General features: G+C 38.2%; 1 protein-coding gene across 7 annotated transcripts in view; it reads right to left on the bottom strand.

Moving 5' to 3' along the window:
• The window catches only part of LOC126412829 (uncharacterized), a 120,416-nt gene that overhangs the window by 69,434 nt on the left and 31,940 nt on the right, over positions 1-19,042 (bottom strand). For 5 of the 7 annotated variants that reach the window (XR_007575352.1, XR_007575351.1, XM_050082655.1 and 2 more), the window contains 3 exons: positions 13,110-13,257; positions 12,840-13,020; positions 12,356-12,505 (listed from right to left, as the gene is read on the bottom strand). Coding sequence is in view for 5 of the 7 variants with exons in the window: in XM_050082655.1 (XP_049938612.1) it covers positions 12,356-12,505; positions 12,840-12,953 (264 nt within the window). In the remaining 2 variants the exon portion in view is untranslated. The remainder of the gene's footprint in view (positions 1-12,355; positions 12,506-12,839; positions 13,021-13,109; positions 13,258-19,042) is intronic. The other 2 variants (XM_050082659.1, XM_050082658.1) reach the window with 2 other exon arrangements.

Raw genomic sequence — 19,042 nt, 5'->3', positions numbered from 1 at the left:
CTAATTTCAGAAAACTTGTAGTCCTGACAAGTATATATGGTATCTAAGACAATCCACGCAAAATGAGTAAATATACTGAGGTGTGGGTTTTGCTAATTGGCGAATTTTCTGATGTACAAACCACATATCCTTTTTTGTAGGTTTGGAAAAATGCTTCAACAAGGACTTTTACGGCACAATACTTGTGAACATCATCAAAGAATAACATCACAGATGTGCCGCAAACTACTGTTTAATAACCAGGAGAAGAGGTCCCATTAATGTCTGCCCTACTCTATCAGCCGTAAGCATCTGCTCTATTCTACCAACTGTAAGCAAACACATAACTTGGGTTTTGTTCATGTGTTTATTATGATGACTATCCTATCGAGAACTCAATAAACTGAGCTTGAGCACTGATACATGTTATAAAGTGATTTTAAAAACACAACACTGCATGCTGAATTTCATCTGGACTTACCATGTTATACGACAATTCATGGCTTCAGGAGCTGTCGATTTTCCCTACTTTCAATTTTCACCACAGATAAAATTTCAGAGGTGTAAAGACTTGTGAGTGTGCAAACAGTTTTGTGTAATCTGAATGACTGATACAACAATCTTTGCTGATTCCGGCATGCTTGCAACATGTCGAGCTGAGCGCTGTGGCCCTATTTCCCAATGTGTCTTCTTAAACATCTGCTTACAAGAAAATTTGTGTGAAGTTACCTATCACTTGAGCCTCTCAGGGCCCAGGGAAACAGACAAAACAAAAAATATTTTTACTACTTATAACATGAACCATCTTTGAGGCATAATAACTTTTAAATAATTTTATGTATTTGAAGTTTACATTTTAAAAAGAACAATTTTTAAAATTTTGCTGGTGGATTTTTGAGGATATACACTTTATTCTCATTCTACACAAAGTGTTTTTATAACATAATTCTTACTGTAAGGTTGCACAAGGTCCATAGGCAATAACAAAATATTCTGTGGGTTATAGGTTTGGCATGCTTACAACATGTAATTTGACTTTTTCTGACATTCTTCTCTACACAATAGGCACATCATCTCCTTTTCTTAGCTAGAGGTTTTGCTACTCTTCCTGGATCAGTGATACGAATGAATTCATTCACTTCTTTACCCCTCCCAGTTGCTTTTGCAAATTACTGATAAAAGTCCGATGTTTCATTTTTTACTGGTAGCCAGGCATCAACCAAATTATGTATGCATTCATTACACTTACATAAATCATGTCAAAGAAAACCACCAATGTCCAGCACCTTGTTTTTCTCTCTATACTGTAGCGTCGCATCTTCTGGTCCATGGTGTCAAGGCCAGCTTTTGTGGCATTGTACATCTTTATAACTTCAGGCTTCGTTATACTTCTGATCGTAATACTGTTGGCTCGTCGTGAAGAGAGCTAAGGGTGGGTACAACTTCGTTCTTCTTAGGAACATTAGAGGCTATCATCATATCTGGTTGAAAAACCCAATAATGTAGACCGTACCTTCAGATGTAATGAAAGCAACAGGCTGTTCACCTTCGTTTTCTGCATAGTATTGACTAGTGTGTGATCTTCTGACAGCAAATAATTAATTAAATTGAGAGATGTAAAAAAAATTATCACAGGTGATATTACATACAGACTTTTTAAGCTCAACCACCAGAGTTTTCGTAACATTCTCTCCAAGTGCACGGCTCTGCTTTCTTCCTCCTTCCCAAATACACTTACATCTTCCAGCAGTAGCTTGTTGCACTGTCACAAACCATCCAGAATTTTATTCTGTTCAGGTTTTGATAAAATGTATTGACAAATCAGACAGCAAGTTCGAAATGTGATCAACTGTTCATCCGCAGTCATGCATCGTCCTGGAATGCAGGGTTCCCTTAGACGAGTTTCCCACACCTCAAAAACTTCTTCCAGTTTGTCACTTGACCTATGTTCATGTGGGGCTGCTGCACTGTAAAGTGCAATATCCTCAGAATAGCATGGAAGCTGTTGGGAGACATAATTTCACTGAACAGCTGTCAGCCATTCTGAACACTCCAAAGCTGACTGACATCTTTATTCATGACTTGGAAATATTAGTCAGAATCAGAAGACAATTTTTCTCATGTCATACAAACCTATAGCCACCCAGCTCTTTTAACCAAGATAACCTTCCTTGCTGATCCACATAAACTCTTTCTCAATGAGGGGTACATGAAAGAACATCATAAAATAAAAATCTGCATTAACACACCCTTCCTAATCTAATATCTTGTAGTTCTCTGGTCTTTTTCGATACATCCTTTTTACTCCGCCTGCCAGAAGTTCCAGCCTGAGAAGCCATAGCCCATACTTCCTTCCCATTACAAGAAAACAATAAGTCACACTCAACAGAATATGCACTAAATTGTTGTTCTTCTTCATCAAGGGATTCTTCATGACCATCATCATTTTCGTTGTTTTGGATTTTCTGCAATGTCTACCTCACTATCACCATCACTGGCACATTCAAATTTACTAGGTAGATTTTCAGGATCAGAAGACTGCTCCAACAATTTCCTTATCTTCTCATCTAATAGTCCTCTTCTCTGTACCATTTTCAGTTTGTAGAACAGATAACTTTATGAACTAATGCACGAAAATAAATGTGCTTATCACTGAACACTGAAACAACACAGTAAGTCACCAATAGCAAATGATGTAACAGATGCTGCGCAGACACACATTTTGTTGTTTAAAATTTGCTTCTTACTGAATAGGCTTGCAAGGCTCATGTGGGAGAAAACATGATCCAACACTTTATCACAAAGCCATAGGTAAGTGTTTATATTTTCCAAAATTATGACCAACAAGACAAATTCGGCAAAGTTCTAAAATTTCATTAAAACAAAATGTATAGTTATTAATAAAAATGATGATAAAAATCACAGGCAGGCCTCTGAGGCCCAGTGGTAGTTAAAGGGTTGAGTAGAACTGATGAAGAGAGAAACATTGTGATGCCAATTCTGATGAACAGTTAAGGAGTAAAGCTACGTTGAATATAGCGAAACAAGATCTCTAACAGAAAAAGTTCGAACTTAGCTGCCAGAAATGTAACAAGCTACTGAAATATGCAGCAAAGAATCCACTGTACAATTAAACTCATCAACAGAGTGCAAGTATCCGAGTGGTGGCATGACTATACATGTCACTTGCACTTAGGGGATAGCAAGGAGGCCAGAGTTGACTAATCAATAGCACCCAAGAAGAATCCAGAGGTCACAGTTAAACTTGTCGACAGCACTCTGGGAAGGAACAGGGTATGGCATGTTAACTCATGTCAAAGGGTTAAGAAAGTCTGTAATTATCTGTGCAGAATGGGCAAGAGAAAACCATGGAGATATAACATGAATTGCCGTTTGACCACTGAAATGTCTTACAACTACTGTGGCAGCATATCTGCTAGGAACTGTAGATACTTAGGGTTGGTTCAAGTCTCATCAATAAAACACGCACAGATTATATGAATCTCTAAAAGGCCACATGACACACTGACAGAGCAAGGTAACTATTTACCCTCTTATCTTATCCACCATGGATTTTCAATCTTGCACACAAACATTGCATCGCTGTGCCGATTTTACAGATATCATTTGGAGAACGTAGACAATTCTGAAATTCACTGCCATGAAGCTACTGATGGAGAAAAATGTACAAATGATGAAATGTTTTGAAATGTGGAACACACAGAACACTCTTCTGGCTGACCCCACTCACACATTCAAGATGCCTCGAGTGAAATGAAACATTTACAAAGGCGGAGAATGAGGGCTTGGCAAGATCAGCTTATCTTTCAGCACACAACCACATCACTACACCAACAATTTGGTGACATCTTCTCTAATATATAAACTGAAGTTCCCTGTTTGCTCCTGCCTGTATGTATGAGCTAATCGCACAAATTACTGTAAGGATTTTCATCCATTTTTTACTAATAGATCGATTGACACAAGAAAGGTTTGAGTATATTATTTATAAATATTTTGTGAAAACTGATTGAACTATAATGAATAAAAAGTCTGCAGCCACTGTGAAAACATTGGTGCTGCCATTCAGTGATACAGCCACCACAACTCCAAACAGCAACGAAGATTGAACAGAATCGAAGTCAGGCTTGGTGGCCTAGTGTATACCTGAAAACCTAAAAGGCTGAGGGATCGAATCCCGGTTGGACCTACCAATTACCTCTCAATGACCTGGAGATTCACCAGAAATGAAAATTGTTTCAGATTGCACATTAAATAGTGGGTCATCTTTTCCCCGTTCGACAACTGACTAGGGAGATACAAGTCACTGCAATGACATCCAACAGAAAGTTTGCAGCACTACATTAAGCCACATAAAACTGTTATTACCAGAATCTATAAGAATATGTAAAGATTCTCCTTCTATACAAATTGTCCCCCTTTGCCTTTTTCTGCCCATATATGAACGCTAAGCTCAAGAAAGACTCTGATAATGTTTTCACTAATAGATCATTGATCCATGAGAAAGGTGCATGTAAACAAATGTACGTATTTGGCAGTTACTGAGCTATGATGAACTGCAGTACCCTGCTGCAGTTTTTCTGTCTCTATGTGAAGGCTATTCTCAGGAAGTATAGTAGGGATTCTTATACTTCCAGCAGGCTGGTGCAACAGCCCTGTCAACAACTGGGCACCTGCAAGATCTTTAATGCAAGGCTCTCATTGTTAGTGAGTTGTGATTGGGCTACCCATACATGACTTTAGGTGCTGCAGTATGCCAGCAAGGGGCTTAGGCTGCTGAAATTGTTTTATTTATATGGAAGTGATGATATTAAGTTACCTAACATTGTTTTCTGATTTTTTTTATCGCATTTCCACGCAGTGTCCCATAAACAAAATTACCACTATGCCAGACAAATTGTCCGGCTGTAGATAATGTGCAAAGCTGGGGCAGATCACTAGTTCACTACAAGTGAAAATCATATCCACTTTTTCAACTGGTATTTGGTGGGAACGGAGCTGGCACATAACAGGGTCCCAGATGGGTTCCATCATGTTCAGATCAGGCAAATTACGTGGCAAAGACATCAACATGAGTTCACTATCATGTCCTCAAACAGCTGTAGCACAATTCTGGAATTTTCGTAAGGACAGTTGTCCTGCTGAAAGATACTGTCACCATCAGAAAGACATCAAACATGAAGGCATGCAGATGGTCAATATTGTTCATGTAGTCCATATGTGTCATGGTGCTTTCAATTACTACCAAATGCCCCATGGAAGCCCAGATGAATTTCCTCACAGCATAAAACTGTTCCCAATGGCCTGCATCCTTGGTGCAGTGCGTGTTGTGAGCAGCCATTTGCACGGATGAGGCATATCTGTACATAGACAATTGACTGGCACAGCAATAAGTGATTCAAGCACCAGACAGCATGTTTCCACTGATCCACTGCCTGTCCTCAATGGTTTCATGCCCATTGCTTTCTTAAGCCCTTTGGATCCACTTTTGGACTACATCAGACATGATGATTTTCTGTAACTGTTCCGAAGTCAGGTGATACCAAACACATTTCCATTATTGTACAACGAAATAAGAATTGGAATGAATACAGTGAGTACAAAAATTGGATTGGAAAGGGTTAACTGACAGTTCTATTGGATCAATAAAGGAACATGTAGAGGATGTCTGATCTGGAGCCCCACGTTCAACCATGTGCAATGAATACTGCGCTACAAAACACTTGTGCTTGCTCCAACACTGTACTCTGTCATAAAATCTGCCACAGATCACCCCTTACCCCACTTTGCAGAGCAAGCAAGGCTCCAACTACACATTCGTGATGAGACATGGGCAGCCAACACCTTATCGTCTAATCATTGTTTCACCAGCCTTCAATGACTTTCCTCGGATGCGCACAACAGCAGCAAATGGGAAACTCCACTGTTTCTGAGACGTTTCTTCCTGGCACATGGTCTCTCAGTGGATTTCTCCTCACCTCTGTTTCGCTTGAATAATTTCCTTACAGCATCTTGTGCCTACAATGCCAAAAGGTCACTAAGCACATTTAATATAACAAATCCATCACAAAAAGGTTTGCGGTTATTCCAGGAAGTCTTCCACAAAATGTTCTGTTTTGGTAGCTCTGGTAATTATTTATTTTTGACTGATCAGCAAATTTGTTTAAATTTAACTGTAAGATTGGTGTAAAACATAGCAAAGTTTTAGAAATGTTAAATATTGCTTTTGGTGAATGTGCTCTGAGTAAAACAAGAGTCTGTGAATGGTATAAGCACTTTGAAGAAAGCTGTGAAAACAACAAGTAGTGCACTGGATGCCCCAAAAACCAATTAAATTGAGAAAAATGTGAAAGGAATGATTGTGAACTTAATCACAATCAGAGAAATCACTGATGACATTGGTATATTAACTGGCTCGAGTAACAGAATTATTTTGGACTTTTGCTTATGAAACATGCAGCAAAATTTGTTCAAAAATGGTTGAATTTCAAACAAATACAGTGGCAAGTGCAAGTTGCTCAGGAATTGTAAGATGAAGCCAACAAGGATGCAGAAGTACTGAAATGTGTCATAATTTGTGATTAAACATGGGTTTACAGAAATGACATCGAAAGTCAGGCTGAACCGTCCCAACTGAAACATTCTGGACAACCAAAACAAGAAAGTTTGACAACTGTGATCTAACATTAGTTTATGCTCATTTCATTCTTCAATTTTAATGGCACAATGCACCATGAGTTTTTCGTAAAAGGTTGTACGATCAATAAGGAATATTACTTACAAGTTAAACAATGTTTGCCTGAAGCATTCCAAAAAATGTTCAGATTTGTGAAAAAATTATTTGTCGCTTTTGCACCATTATAATGAACCTGCTCACACTTCATTGCTTGTTTGTGAATTTTTGGACACAGACAGCACTATAATGATGCACCAGCCTCCATACTCACCACACATGGGCAGATGCAACTTTATATGTGCCCAAAAATAAAGAAAACAATAAAAATCCATAGTGTTACAAGTGCAGACAAGATTAAAAATACATTGCTGCGAGAAAGAAAAGCTATCCCAAAGAGCAAGTTTCAGAAGTGTTTACAGGATCTGAGAAAGTACTGTCTTATCTAATGGGTACTATTTTGAGGGAACAAAATTTAAATACACGAATAAATAAAATTCCATCAAAATAAATAAAATAAAAATAAATAAAAAGTAATAAATCAATTTTGGAGAACACCTTGTGTATAAATGTAGGTGCAGGTATACCAACTGTTTCCTAGCACAATATTCTTCAGGCTAAACATTATTTTAAAAAATTATTAAGCCTGCTCCTTGGTTCAGTGAACAAGAATCTTGATAGGATGTGTGTCCATTTTACCAGGAGCTACTAGTGACACTACTGAAGTGGCTCATATGCAAAACATATTTTTACCAGCAGTGGTCAAACCCATGTGACACCCTGCAGTAACATGTTCATATTGCAACCGTTTAACACAATCAATATCCACAGAGGAGAAACATGCTATATTTTATGACCAATTTGAATGTTAATTAGGTTTGTGTGTTATTTTTGCTCCAGTTATCTTACATCCTATGTCCCTTTTTGTTCTTGTTGCTTACTGGTGCTATCATATTTACTAAATATTATAAATCACAGTTGTACATATCAAATTTATAAAAAATTAAAAATTGGGGAGTTAAGAAGCCTTTTTTTTTTTTTTTTTTTTTTTTTTTTGCACCTGGAGACATTTAGTTAAACTCTTAAAGGACATCTTTGTTATCTTTGACTATTAGAATGGCTATATTTGCAAACTCACCAATTTCAATTTCAGCCTTTGAGCCATTTTCAAGTAGGACAATTTCATACCCCAGCACATGATAAATTTCGAAACTATCGGACAATGTATTAGATAGCATCATCAATTACTCCACCTGCAGTGGTTGTGTATACAAGTTACTCACCTGTTCTGCTGCAGTCAATCTCATCATCATTTTAAAATATATATTTTGGTATTTAATATATATTTTGGTATTTAAAAGAGTCTATTGTCTCCAGCAGTTTAATCTTTACGAACTATGGATTATGCTACAGTACCTGCATATTTGAAACTGTTGTAGACCGTTAAATAGTGTAACAATATTTTAACAAGCCTTACTGGCCAAAAGCTATATTTGTGACAGTCTTTTCATTGTGCCTATCTGCAACTCAGCATAGTGAGTGGCAACTTTCCTTTTCATAAAGTTACGTTCCATCCTGGATTTTCCATTGTTTGATTTTGACAAGAATAATAACAATTAATGTTTGGCCAGTGTTAATTTTAGACAAAATCCTCATTCTAATTGAAAATGATGCCTTACTAACAATTCCACAAAACACGAGAATGTCTCAGGTAAGAGCAAATATACGACAGCAATCCCAAAAGATCTCCTATATTTTTAGACAGACAAATAACTGTTTACTTTCTGTAATAGTTTCATCACTTTAACGGTTGAAAAATGCTTTATTTTTCTACATAATTGCCCTTATAGTCAACAACTTTTTATACATGCTGTGGCAGTTTTATAATTCCCATGCCATGTCATCAGTATGTTCTGAACCTCATCTTTCACCTTGTCATCTGAACAGAACAGGTGTCCAGGCAAGTGTTCCTACAACTCAGGGAACAGATGATGGTCACTTGGTGCCAAGTCTCGACCATATTGTGGATGGGTGAAGATGTTCCAGTCTACGTTTTGGACGAGATTAATGGTTTGACAGGCATTGTGTGTGTGGAGGGGATGTTGCCGTGGAGAATGCTTATGCCACTAACTCGAAATTCCTCTTCTCCAGTTCTCAACTGCTCTCCTGAGTTTTTCAGTGTTCCACGGTACCTGCTATCCCAGCAGCAGAAAGTCTGCCAACAATAACCCCTTCCTATCCCAGAATATAATTGCCTTGATTTTATGAGCAGATTGTGTTTGTCTGAACTTTTTCAGCCCCCTCTCAGAACTTGCAAACATTTTTGACATCAATGTATGACTATCCATATACTTCTACAACCGATAATGAATTTCAACCAGTTTAATGCCTTTGGCATTCAAAAATCAAATAACTGCGCACACTTGGTAGTAGCATTCAAAGGGGAATCCATTTTGAATGGTTGCCAAGCCAAGACGGAGCATCCAAATGAAGCATGTGCATGCTTACTTGGGAGCTGGGGAAGCATCAAGCACAACATTGCAGCCAACAGCTGTATGAATAGTTCCTCTGCATCCTCAGTGCATTGGAGACCTTGATTTTGGAATTTCCCTTGTAGGTTCTGTCGAATAAAGTACAAATGAACAGTCCAAAAATCCAGATTTTGTATTCAGAGTAGACCATGATACACGAAAGTATAAAAATAAGTTACAACAATCAGGAAATGACTAAAAGAAACCTTACATCGGATCCCAGTTTGAACTATGTTTGTAACAAATAAATTGAAGTATATGTCATGCATGGTGAATATATTATACCACTGAGAGAATAGTGTACCACCATCAGTCAGGGTCAAGGATGGGAAATGAGAGAGGTAGTGACTGAGGACAGGCATTAGGGGTAAAAGGGGAGAGGGAGGGGGGGGGGGGGGAGGGAGAGAGGCAACGGCATGTTCATTCGACTCGAGGCAGCCGCACAATACACACAGCCATGCCTTACAGGAGGAGAAAGAGAGAGAGAGAGAGAGAGAGAGAGAGAGAGAGAGAGTTGGATTTTAGCTTTCAATTGTTCTGTTGCAGCAGATCGACTACAATACTTTTGTTTTTAAGTTGGCACAGACATACCAGAGGGTTTGGGAGGCCATAAATGTCATTCTTTCTCGAAATTGTACAGTTATCAAACAATTAGCATACAACAGCCACAGACATACGTGCTATGTGTGATGCTGCTATGTCTTGCTGAAACCAGATGTTGTCAATAATATGTGGAAATGTCTGTAGTTTTTGCACAACAAAGATGTTGAGCACGGAAATGTACTGACCCGATGTGACTGTAGTCGCAAAGTCATTCTTCCCCTTAAAAAAAAAAAAAAAATAGGCCCAGTATGCCATATGACGACACAGCACACCACACGGTTGCTTTGTTGCTGTCCAACTGAAGTTGCTGTAGCTGAGTGGGATTTTGTAACATCCAATAACAAAAACTCTTGTTTATTAACAAATCCATTGGGCTTCATCCAACACCCAAAGACTGATAACTCATTGTCATTGTTTAACTTCTCAAGCATTCATTCACTGAATTGTCATCACATTAGGTGGTCTTTGGTGTTCAGCTCCTACATGATCTGCAACTTGTATGGGCAGTAATGTAATCCAAATTTAAAGATGATGAACTGAATGATGTTGGCTTTGACAGCTGCTCGAACAGCTTTGATATTGTATGGTCATGTTCGCACACGGTCTAGATGTTTCTTTTCAGTGCTGAACCTGTTTCCTCAAAATTATCTATGCACATATGAACTACATTTGCTGACGGATGGTACATGGTCATTGCGTCTTAAATTGAAGTGATAGCAAAATTTTCTATATGCAGCCTCCACACACTGTGATTTTGTAAAAAGCTATGATGATAAAAGCATGTTGTGCACCGCTCTAAGTATCCATGTTAAGTAAATGGCAAGAATGTGCGAGTTGGTTTCTGTCTGTTACCCAGCGTTAACAATCGCCCAGACCTACCAACACCAATTTCCAAATTTCCCTTTCCTTTCAATCACTCTATATTAATCTATAAAGGTAGCTTTATAAGAAACTAACAAAACACGTTTCAACATAAGTTTGGACTTATCTTCTCTACATTTTCTCCACAGCAAACCTGATAATTTGAAATTACAGTGTAAAAGTAATATAATGTGTGTTTCATATTTATGGTAGCTTGCAGGTATCATGGAAAGTTGAACCTTAATACTTTTTATGGTAAACCCACAGTTAGCATTACCTTTCACTGTCCACCTTGCTCCCAATCCATACACTGGCCACTCAAGCAAACCTGATAATTTGAAATTACAGTGTAAAAGTAATATAATGTATGTTTCATATTTATGGTAGCTTGCAGGTATCATGGAAAGTTGAACCTTAATACTTTTTATGGTAAACCCACAGTTACCATTACCTTTCACTGTCCACCTTGCTCCCAATCCATACACTGGCCACTCAAGCACACCCTGGATGTTACTCAATGCACTGAGCTAAGGCTCGATAGGCATGAATATGGGGGATTGACACCAGAGGCTGCACCGTCGGCCTCCAGCACAAGTCTACAACACTGGCTGCGCACGCTGACTCAAAACAAGCACCACCAACATCACTGATGTTTACACTTGTCCATATCTAGGCCAACAGGACCCTCCCAGCAGTTTAACATTACTGTATGTTGTGTCAACATGTGTCATATTAAATAAACAGATACACAAACCAGTTTTGGTTTGTTGGTTTGTGTTGTGTGCTGCGACACTTTTTATTTGTAAAAATAAAAAAAATATGCTGGTAGACAGAAGAGATATATCAAAGTTGTCTAGAAAAGGCTCCATGTAGTCCAAATGTTACTTTAACTACCAACATAGTGAGAATGTTTATTATTTTTACTTACTCAAGTAACAGTGTTAAACCTGTCATTTTATGGAGTCATAAAAAAGGTCAGAACACCTGACAAATCAGTCTATTCCACAAGAATATTGATTTCAAATACAGTTCTATTACAAGTGAAATTCTGTTACCACTATCAGAATTCCATGGACCAGAATAATTCTTCAACCAGAAATGTGGAGTTACCTAAAAGCGTGCTTCAGTAGGATACTGTTTCTAAATTCTGAAAATATATTCCATATTGATGTGCAGCATTCCGTAAAAATGGTTCATTAAGACGAAAGATTAAGTGGCACAACATATAAAAAACATTAAAAATAAAAAAGTGTTTACTCCACTTGGTGCCACACAGAACTGTTTGCTTCCTAACATTTGTTACATTCACACAGAACAATTAAAGTATAATATAGAATAAGGGCACAAACTGTACAATAATATTCTGATACTGGAGATATAAAAGCTAAATTTGATGCATGCCCATAACGGGTTAGAACCAACTTTTAAAACACAGTTTTTTAACTGGACTGAAATTAAATATTGAGCTCTGTACCGTCTTGTAACAGTCATCCCTTAAAAAAAAAAAAAAAAAAAAAAAAAAAAAAAAAAAAAAATGCTGATCCCACTGGCCAATCTTCAGAAACAATTTATTTATTAGCTTGTGGAAAGTACATACACAAATCAAATATGGAAACACACTTTCTCAAGTTTGGCAAAAAAGCATTTAATACACTGTAGTTCTTTCTAAGAAAACCATGATATTTACCCTGGAGCCATCTGAGGTGAAACGGACAGCATTGACATTCCGAGCTAATGTCATTGTTGTGATCTGGTAGCACATAAGTAGCTCCATGCGCAATGCAGAATATAAATTCACTTTCCCATCACAGGCACCAGAGCAAAACAAGTAGCGGTCCTGCAGCAGAAATAAACTATTCACACAAATATAATCATTACTGCTAAAAACACTGAAGTTCAGCAAACCACTGATGAACATGCTAGGGTTAGGGCTTTACCGTGTACATGAAGGTGTCTGGCATCATTAAAATTTAGATAGGTACATATGCTTGTGGGCGCAGGGAGGAATCAACAAAGCTTTCCAAAATTACAAAGCAGGCGGCATACATACAAGTGATGTGAAGGGTTTAATGACAGAAAGCTGTGCATGCAATCATTTTGCATTTGAACAATGGTCAGCTGATTTAAAGCACAGGTAAAAACAATGACGACAACAGTAAACTTAAAGGTACCTGATGACTGTTTATTAATACAGTGATATAAGTTGAAATAATCACCCAGCATCGGTTCTGTATGATGAATGCACCAAACAAGAAAAATAAATTGGTATTTGAATTTCCTTGCATTCTGTAATGTGTCTCAGTTTCCAGTTACAACTGGTGCCTGCAGCCTGATATGTATAAAAATTTCTTTCTGTTAAATGAAAAGTACAATCACAATTAGCAACAAGCTATATCCTAGCTTGCTGTAAGTGGTAAATATGGGACACATTTTTGGCATACCTTGTGGAAACATTTTCCGTCAAGTATTCCCACATGCGGAGTGACAACCAATCGGTTTGTCTTTAATGCGCTTTACTATATTGTTCCTCGACATTCGAGAGATTACCGCCACATTAACTTCCACATCGTGTGAAACAAATGTGCACTGCTGCAATAATTTTACACTTTCACTCAGTAAAGGACACACACAAAACACACATCAGCAGAAAAAGGATTATGCACAAGACATGAAAAGTAGATCACAATGCTTACCAATCCAGGTACAGGCTTAGTGTCCTGTGAAGCATATAAAAATAATACTAATTTCAGTGTAGCATGAAAAAGCACAGTCTTACACATTAAAAAAATCTGTCATTTTAAATTACAAGAGAACTTTACATGTACCACACTGAAATATAAATGGAGGCTATATACTACACTCATCTGTGCAAAATATAATGTAGCATAAAACAGTTTCAGATGTTGAATCTCAGTTTTGAATGGCACTTGAGATAGATAACACAAGTATCTAGCAACAGCCGCAATGAAAATAAATAGGTAAGATTCCTCTAGGTGGTCTGTAAACAAGGTAACACAGGATGGTGCCAAGCTAGTATCTGTGGAAGTATCCGAGATTAGTTAGCGGATTTTGGCTTCAAAGGCGAAATAATTATGACTCAGAATATGGTGGGTCAAAAGGATTAGGAAGGATGTGAAGCAGAAAACGGACATTACAGTTCAAAATCCTGTTGACAATGAGGTTAAAATCAATGGAGCATACACTCAGATTGGGTAAAGGGGAGGGGATGGGGGAATCACTTTTATCTTTTTTCAAAGAAACAACACTGGTATTTACTTTTAGTAATTAACAGCAACTCAACTCTAAATTTGCATGACTACTGAAAGATTTGAACCACCATCACCCTGAATGGGAGTCCAGTGTCTTACCACTGTGCCACCTTGTTCTGTCAGATGGGGTGGGTTTCATACTAGGTAGGAGCTGGGAAACATAGAGTTACATGACAACAGGACCATTATCATGGGGCTGTCTGTGCACATAGGCTTAGCACTCACAGTAATAAAAAAGAAGTCTGGTGGTTATTGTTTATTCATTTAGCATATATGACACACTGTATTACAACACATTAACAAAGAAGAAACATGAAAAATATAAATTCCATATGCTAATATTGGTTAACAGTTACCCACTCAAGGCACGTGAGTGTTAGAACAAAGAATTCCATTGGATTAGCAAGAAATGCTCTCAGCTCACATTCTTCAACAAGATGATGACTCATTGTCTAGGAACTCCAATTGCAGTTTCATGTTGGAAGTTTTCTCCATTTGTATCAATTTTCTGCACAAATACAATGTCCCATGCATATTCAGCTTAAACTTTTTCATATACAACAAGAGAATTCAAAACCATTGGTCATTTCTAGTGGATCTGTTAGATTGTGTAGATATGGGGGCATTTTTATTCCAAGATTCCAACTATTTGGCACTGAGGTTGAAGCTGCTACCTGCAAGCCGCTGCGCAAGATGCCAGATTGGGTTTCAGCATCATAGTTGATTTATTGCCAGCTGGGATATGTCATGACGAATGGGCAGTTCAGGAATGTTCTTAATTTTCTTGCATTCCTTCACAAGCACTTCCTGTCCGCACAGTAGGAGTGAGGCTATGTGGCTGAGTTTTGGACAGCAATGCAGTACCAGACTTGAGTAGCCAGTAACCATCCTCATAGTTGTATTGTTTTGGAGTGAGCTCTATTCAACCAGACTGGTGCACAATACTTGGCTACAGAGTATGCCAGGTTTGATGCTGAAGTTCGTAAATGTTTGCTGAAGCTGCCCCTGTAGTGCCACTAAACTCGATAATGTTGTTGTGAGTCCTTATCTTGGAGGCAATATTAACAACACGTTGTTTGAAACCTAGGATTGTGTCTAAAGTCACTCTTAGATATTTCGGATGCTTTTGGCATTCGAGCATTGTGTCATTAAAAGAAAATTTCAGCTGGCAATTTGCATCTGAGATATCTAGGTGAACCAACTAGCTTGGGTCTTGTAGGTGAACCAACTAGCTTGGGTCTTGTCACAATTTAGTATAAGCCCCAATTTCTTAAAGTACTCATTTTAAGTGGATAAATCTTCTGCTAAATTGTCTCAGTGGCTTCATAGTTTTTATGTTGGATAGATAAAGCTAGGTCAACAACATACTCAAATTTCCTTGCAGCAGTGTTCAGCAGGTTTGAGGTATAAAGACTTGAGTAAAGTGGTAGCCAGAACACACCGTTGTGGTAGCCCATTGTTCAGCTTTCCCTGTATGCTTGTATTGTTGCACTGTACAACACTACAGTGACTAGTATTTCATCCACTCTCAGCAACTGTAGTTGTATATATCTAAAAAATCAGTGACCAGTTGCACAAAAAAAATTTAATTTCTTACCCAGTTTCGTGCACTTAGTGGCCTCCTTCAGACGATTTTACCTAGTCTTCTATCTTGGATGTAGAAAAGGAGACAGAAGTCAGGTGGCAGGAAGTGAAGGTCAAAGACTGCAGAGAATACTAGGAACTCCTCCAATAAACTTTTTTCACAGTACATTGATAACACTGGCATTTAAGTAACTTTCTACAGCGAACTTTCCAATGAAACACTTCGAAGTCATAAACAAAATTACAAAATGGAACAATGGGTATGAATTACCAATTTTCATGGAAATCACAAATTTTGAGAAACATTTTGATTCAGTATCAAGTAAATTTGTACTAACAGCCTGTAACAGTTCAGTTATATTTTAGCAACATATTTTCTTCCCAAAAGTAATCCAATACAGCACAATACTGTTGAATGTTACAGAAATGGAAGACTTTGAGTCTTTTACGCAGCAAATACAGAGATAATGGGGGCAGTGTCTCTAATGTCTGATTCACGAAAGATGCGATCCACCAGGTCGGGGCAGAGACGAGAGTTGCAGTGATGCCGGTTCCAAGCAACAGTTGCATTACATGAACACTGGGGCTTTGTGCTTGAAGAAAGCATGTATCCTGCTAATTATGTCTTTCACTTGCTTACGCATAATTTGTAGCTTAATGCCATTACCAACTCAGAACAAACTGAATAATGGTTGGGGTCGTTGTGGGGGAAGAGACCAGACAGCCAGGTAATCAGTCTCATCCGATTAAGGAAGGACGGGGAAGGAAGACGGCCATGCCCTCTAAAAGGAACCATCCCATCATTTGCCTGGAGAGATTTAGGGAAATCACGGAAAACCTAAATCAGGATGGTCGGACACGGGATTGAACCGTCGTCCTCCCGAATCCGAGTCCAGTGTGCTAACTGAATAATAATTCACCAAATAACTTGTTACAATCACATTTAATGTTCACACTGACTACAACATTCACAGCACAGAAAACACCAATGAATGTTTCTTTGGCTGCCAGAGACTGTGTGACGTCAAGTGTGCAGAACAAGCCTAAACTCTGCTGCCTACATTTGCGACTCTAACTATAATATCAGACAAGAAGCCTGTCTTTGGCAGAAAACCGGAAAGGCAAATAAACAGATTGACAAGTGCACCAATCCCGGTCAAAAAGCATGACAACCAAGGTCCCGCAATCATGGTTAAAAGTAAACCGTGTTTAAAATGTTTCTGCAGGGCACCAACATTAATTGCTGGTCAGCAAACCATCGTCAGCCAACCGTGCATTTGACTGCGGTAAACTCTGTGCATTGCAATGGACGTGTCCTGACGATGCAAAGATGTTAGTAAACATGAAATTGCACAGATAATCACTGGTGTCACATTCTCTCTTTGCTGTGTTTCCATCGACAAGCAGAAGTGTGTATACGTACCTCAATACCTATTTCTGATCTGTTCCTTTTTTTGGAGAATAATGGAGAATAAAAGAAGAACCCCGAATTTCTTGAAGTACGAGATAGATGTCCTTCTTGAACTGATGGTTGCAAATGCATCTCTTCTTGAAAATAAGAAAACTGACAGCTGCAGCTTAAAAGAAAAACAGGCAATGTGGCCCAATGTGGAGGTGCAATTTCATTCTACTCCTCATAAGTTCACTCATAAATTAATAACATTTCTGTGTTCGTCGTAAGCATAGGATACGGCACACTCTAGCTTTTAGTTTGAAATTTGAAAGTGTTATTGGCGTACCACTGAATATCTCATTACACACCCATTCAGTGAGTACTTTTATGTTCCCTAGATAACAGAAAATAATAGATTACATGCTGAAATAATCGGAAAAATTAAAAATATGGTGAAATCCCGTAACTATAATCGTAATTTTTCATCCTGAACAATGTATTTATGTTACCTTATCGGAAATGTTCATTAATTATAGTGCAGCGAATTGCTCTTCCTGGTAATGTGCCATCAGGACACATCTGCTGTCCAGGTAGCAGGTTCGTTATCTTCAATGTTGGGGCCTCTCTCGTCACGTAACTGATTTAAAAGTCAAGAAATTTCTGGATCTTCTGGTGGTTCTTCACTGCTTGTACTCCTCGCAATATTGTGCACGACAGCAGTACCCACAATTATTGACATTGTTTTCTGTAGATCACATCTTATTCCTACAGATAATATGGGATATCTTCTCTTCCACAAGCCATATTTTTTCTCGACAGTGTTTCTAGTTTTAATATGAGACCTGTTATATCGATACTCCGCTTCATTTTGCAGGTTTAAAAGTGGAGTTAACAAGTAGGATCTACATGCATAACCACTATCTCCCAATAAGTGACCTTGTGGTATTTCTCTGTTTTCAAATTGAGCTCTGCGAGCACAGTTGAGAAATATGGTACTGTCGTGCACAGAGCCCAGCCATCGAGCAACAATGTCTCTTATTAACAAACTGTGATCACTAATGGTTTGACAGTTAAAGGAAACATATGATTTCCTATTACGGAAAAGTTCCGCATTGTGTCCTCCAGGAGACTGAATTCTTGTATGGGTACAATCCAAAGTACGAACAACACCAGGAAATCAGTCCAATTGACTAAAATCATACATCACAGAGTGCACTTCTTCTCTTGTAGGAAATTTTATAAAGCGAGGAGACATTGATGCTATGATGTCTGATACATCACTGATGATTCGTTGTGCTGTTGTACGATGTACATTATTGTTGCCCCCAATAAGAATGTTGAATGCACCTGTTGCATATGCTCTTAAAGTAATCAAAAGTCTGTTCATCAGAGAAATAGGGTTGTTCCGATCAGTAGGAAATTCTAACCTATCATTAATTTGGTCTAATAACCACCACACTGTTTCTTTTGACAGACAAAATCTCTCTTCAAACTTCCTGTCACTATAATCTTCAAAAGGGTTTCCCCTTTCCATAATCACTCCAACACGGTTTTGGCCACGATTTAAATGGTCAAGGTATAAAAATTCTTTCTCAATGCCATCCATAACATCAAAATGCACCACCATATTAATAGCGTATGCCTCTAAAACCGCGATTATGTTGAGAAAACCGGGAAAGAGCCCCGGTTAAAGATAACCGTGGTCGATACCCTCATTTAACTTAGATCGATGTTGGTGCACCAGAATCTTGAGTTGAACAGGATTATACATCGACTTAACTGCAGTTAACAGTTAATCGAGATTGGTACACTCGGCCAAGAGACTTTTCTTTTATTATGTAAATTCTTATACTGCTACATTTACAGTATTACAAAATAAGATGATGATAATTTATTTTAGACAAATATAGTAATTTTTTGTACTAATGTGAACCATGCAAGTATCTAAATTATTAATATAACAAAGCAGGGTAAAGGATAACAAACAAGAACATTTCTTTGTGGGGGTAGCAAAATGATGAGAGAGAGACATAAAAGTGGGTCCTTTGTGACAGAGGTATGCACAATGTTGTCAGAGGCAAGAGCCTGCTGCTGCTGTGAGTGTGTGACATACAGGGCAGCAGTAGCA

This window comes from Schistocerca serialis, chromosome 7 (assembly GCF_023864345.2).
Source record: "Schistocerca serialis cubense isolate TAMUIC-IGC-003099 chromosome 7, iqSchSeri2.2, whole genome shotgun sequence".
NCBI classification, from domain to species: Eukaryota; Metazoa; Arthropoda; class Insecta; order Orthoptera; family Acrididae; genus Schistocerca; species Schistocerca serialis.
Note: the sequence above shows the minus strand (reverse complement) of the source record. Positions and strands in the feature narration are given on the sequence as shown.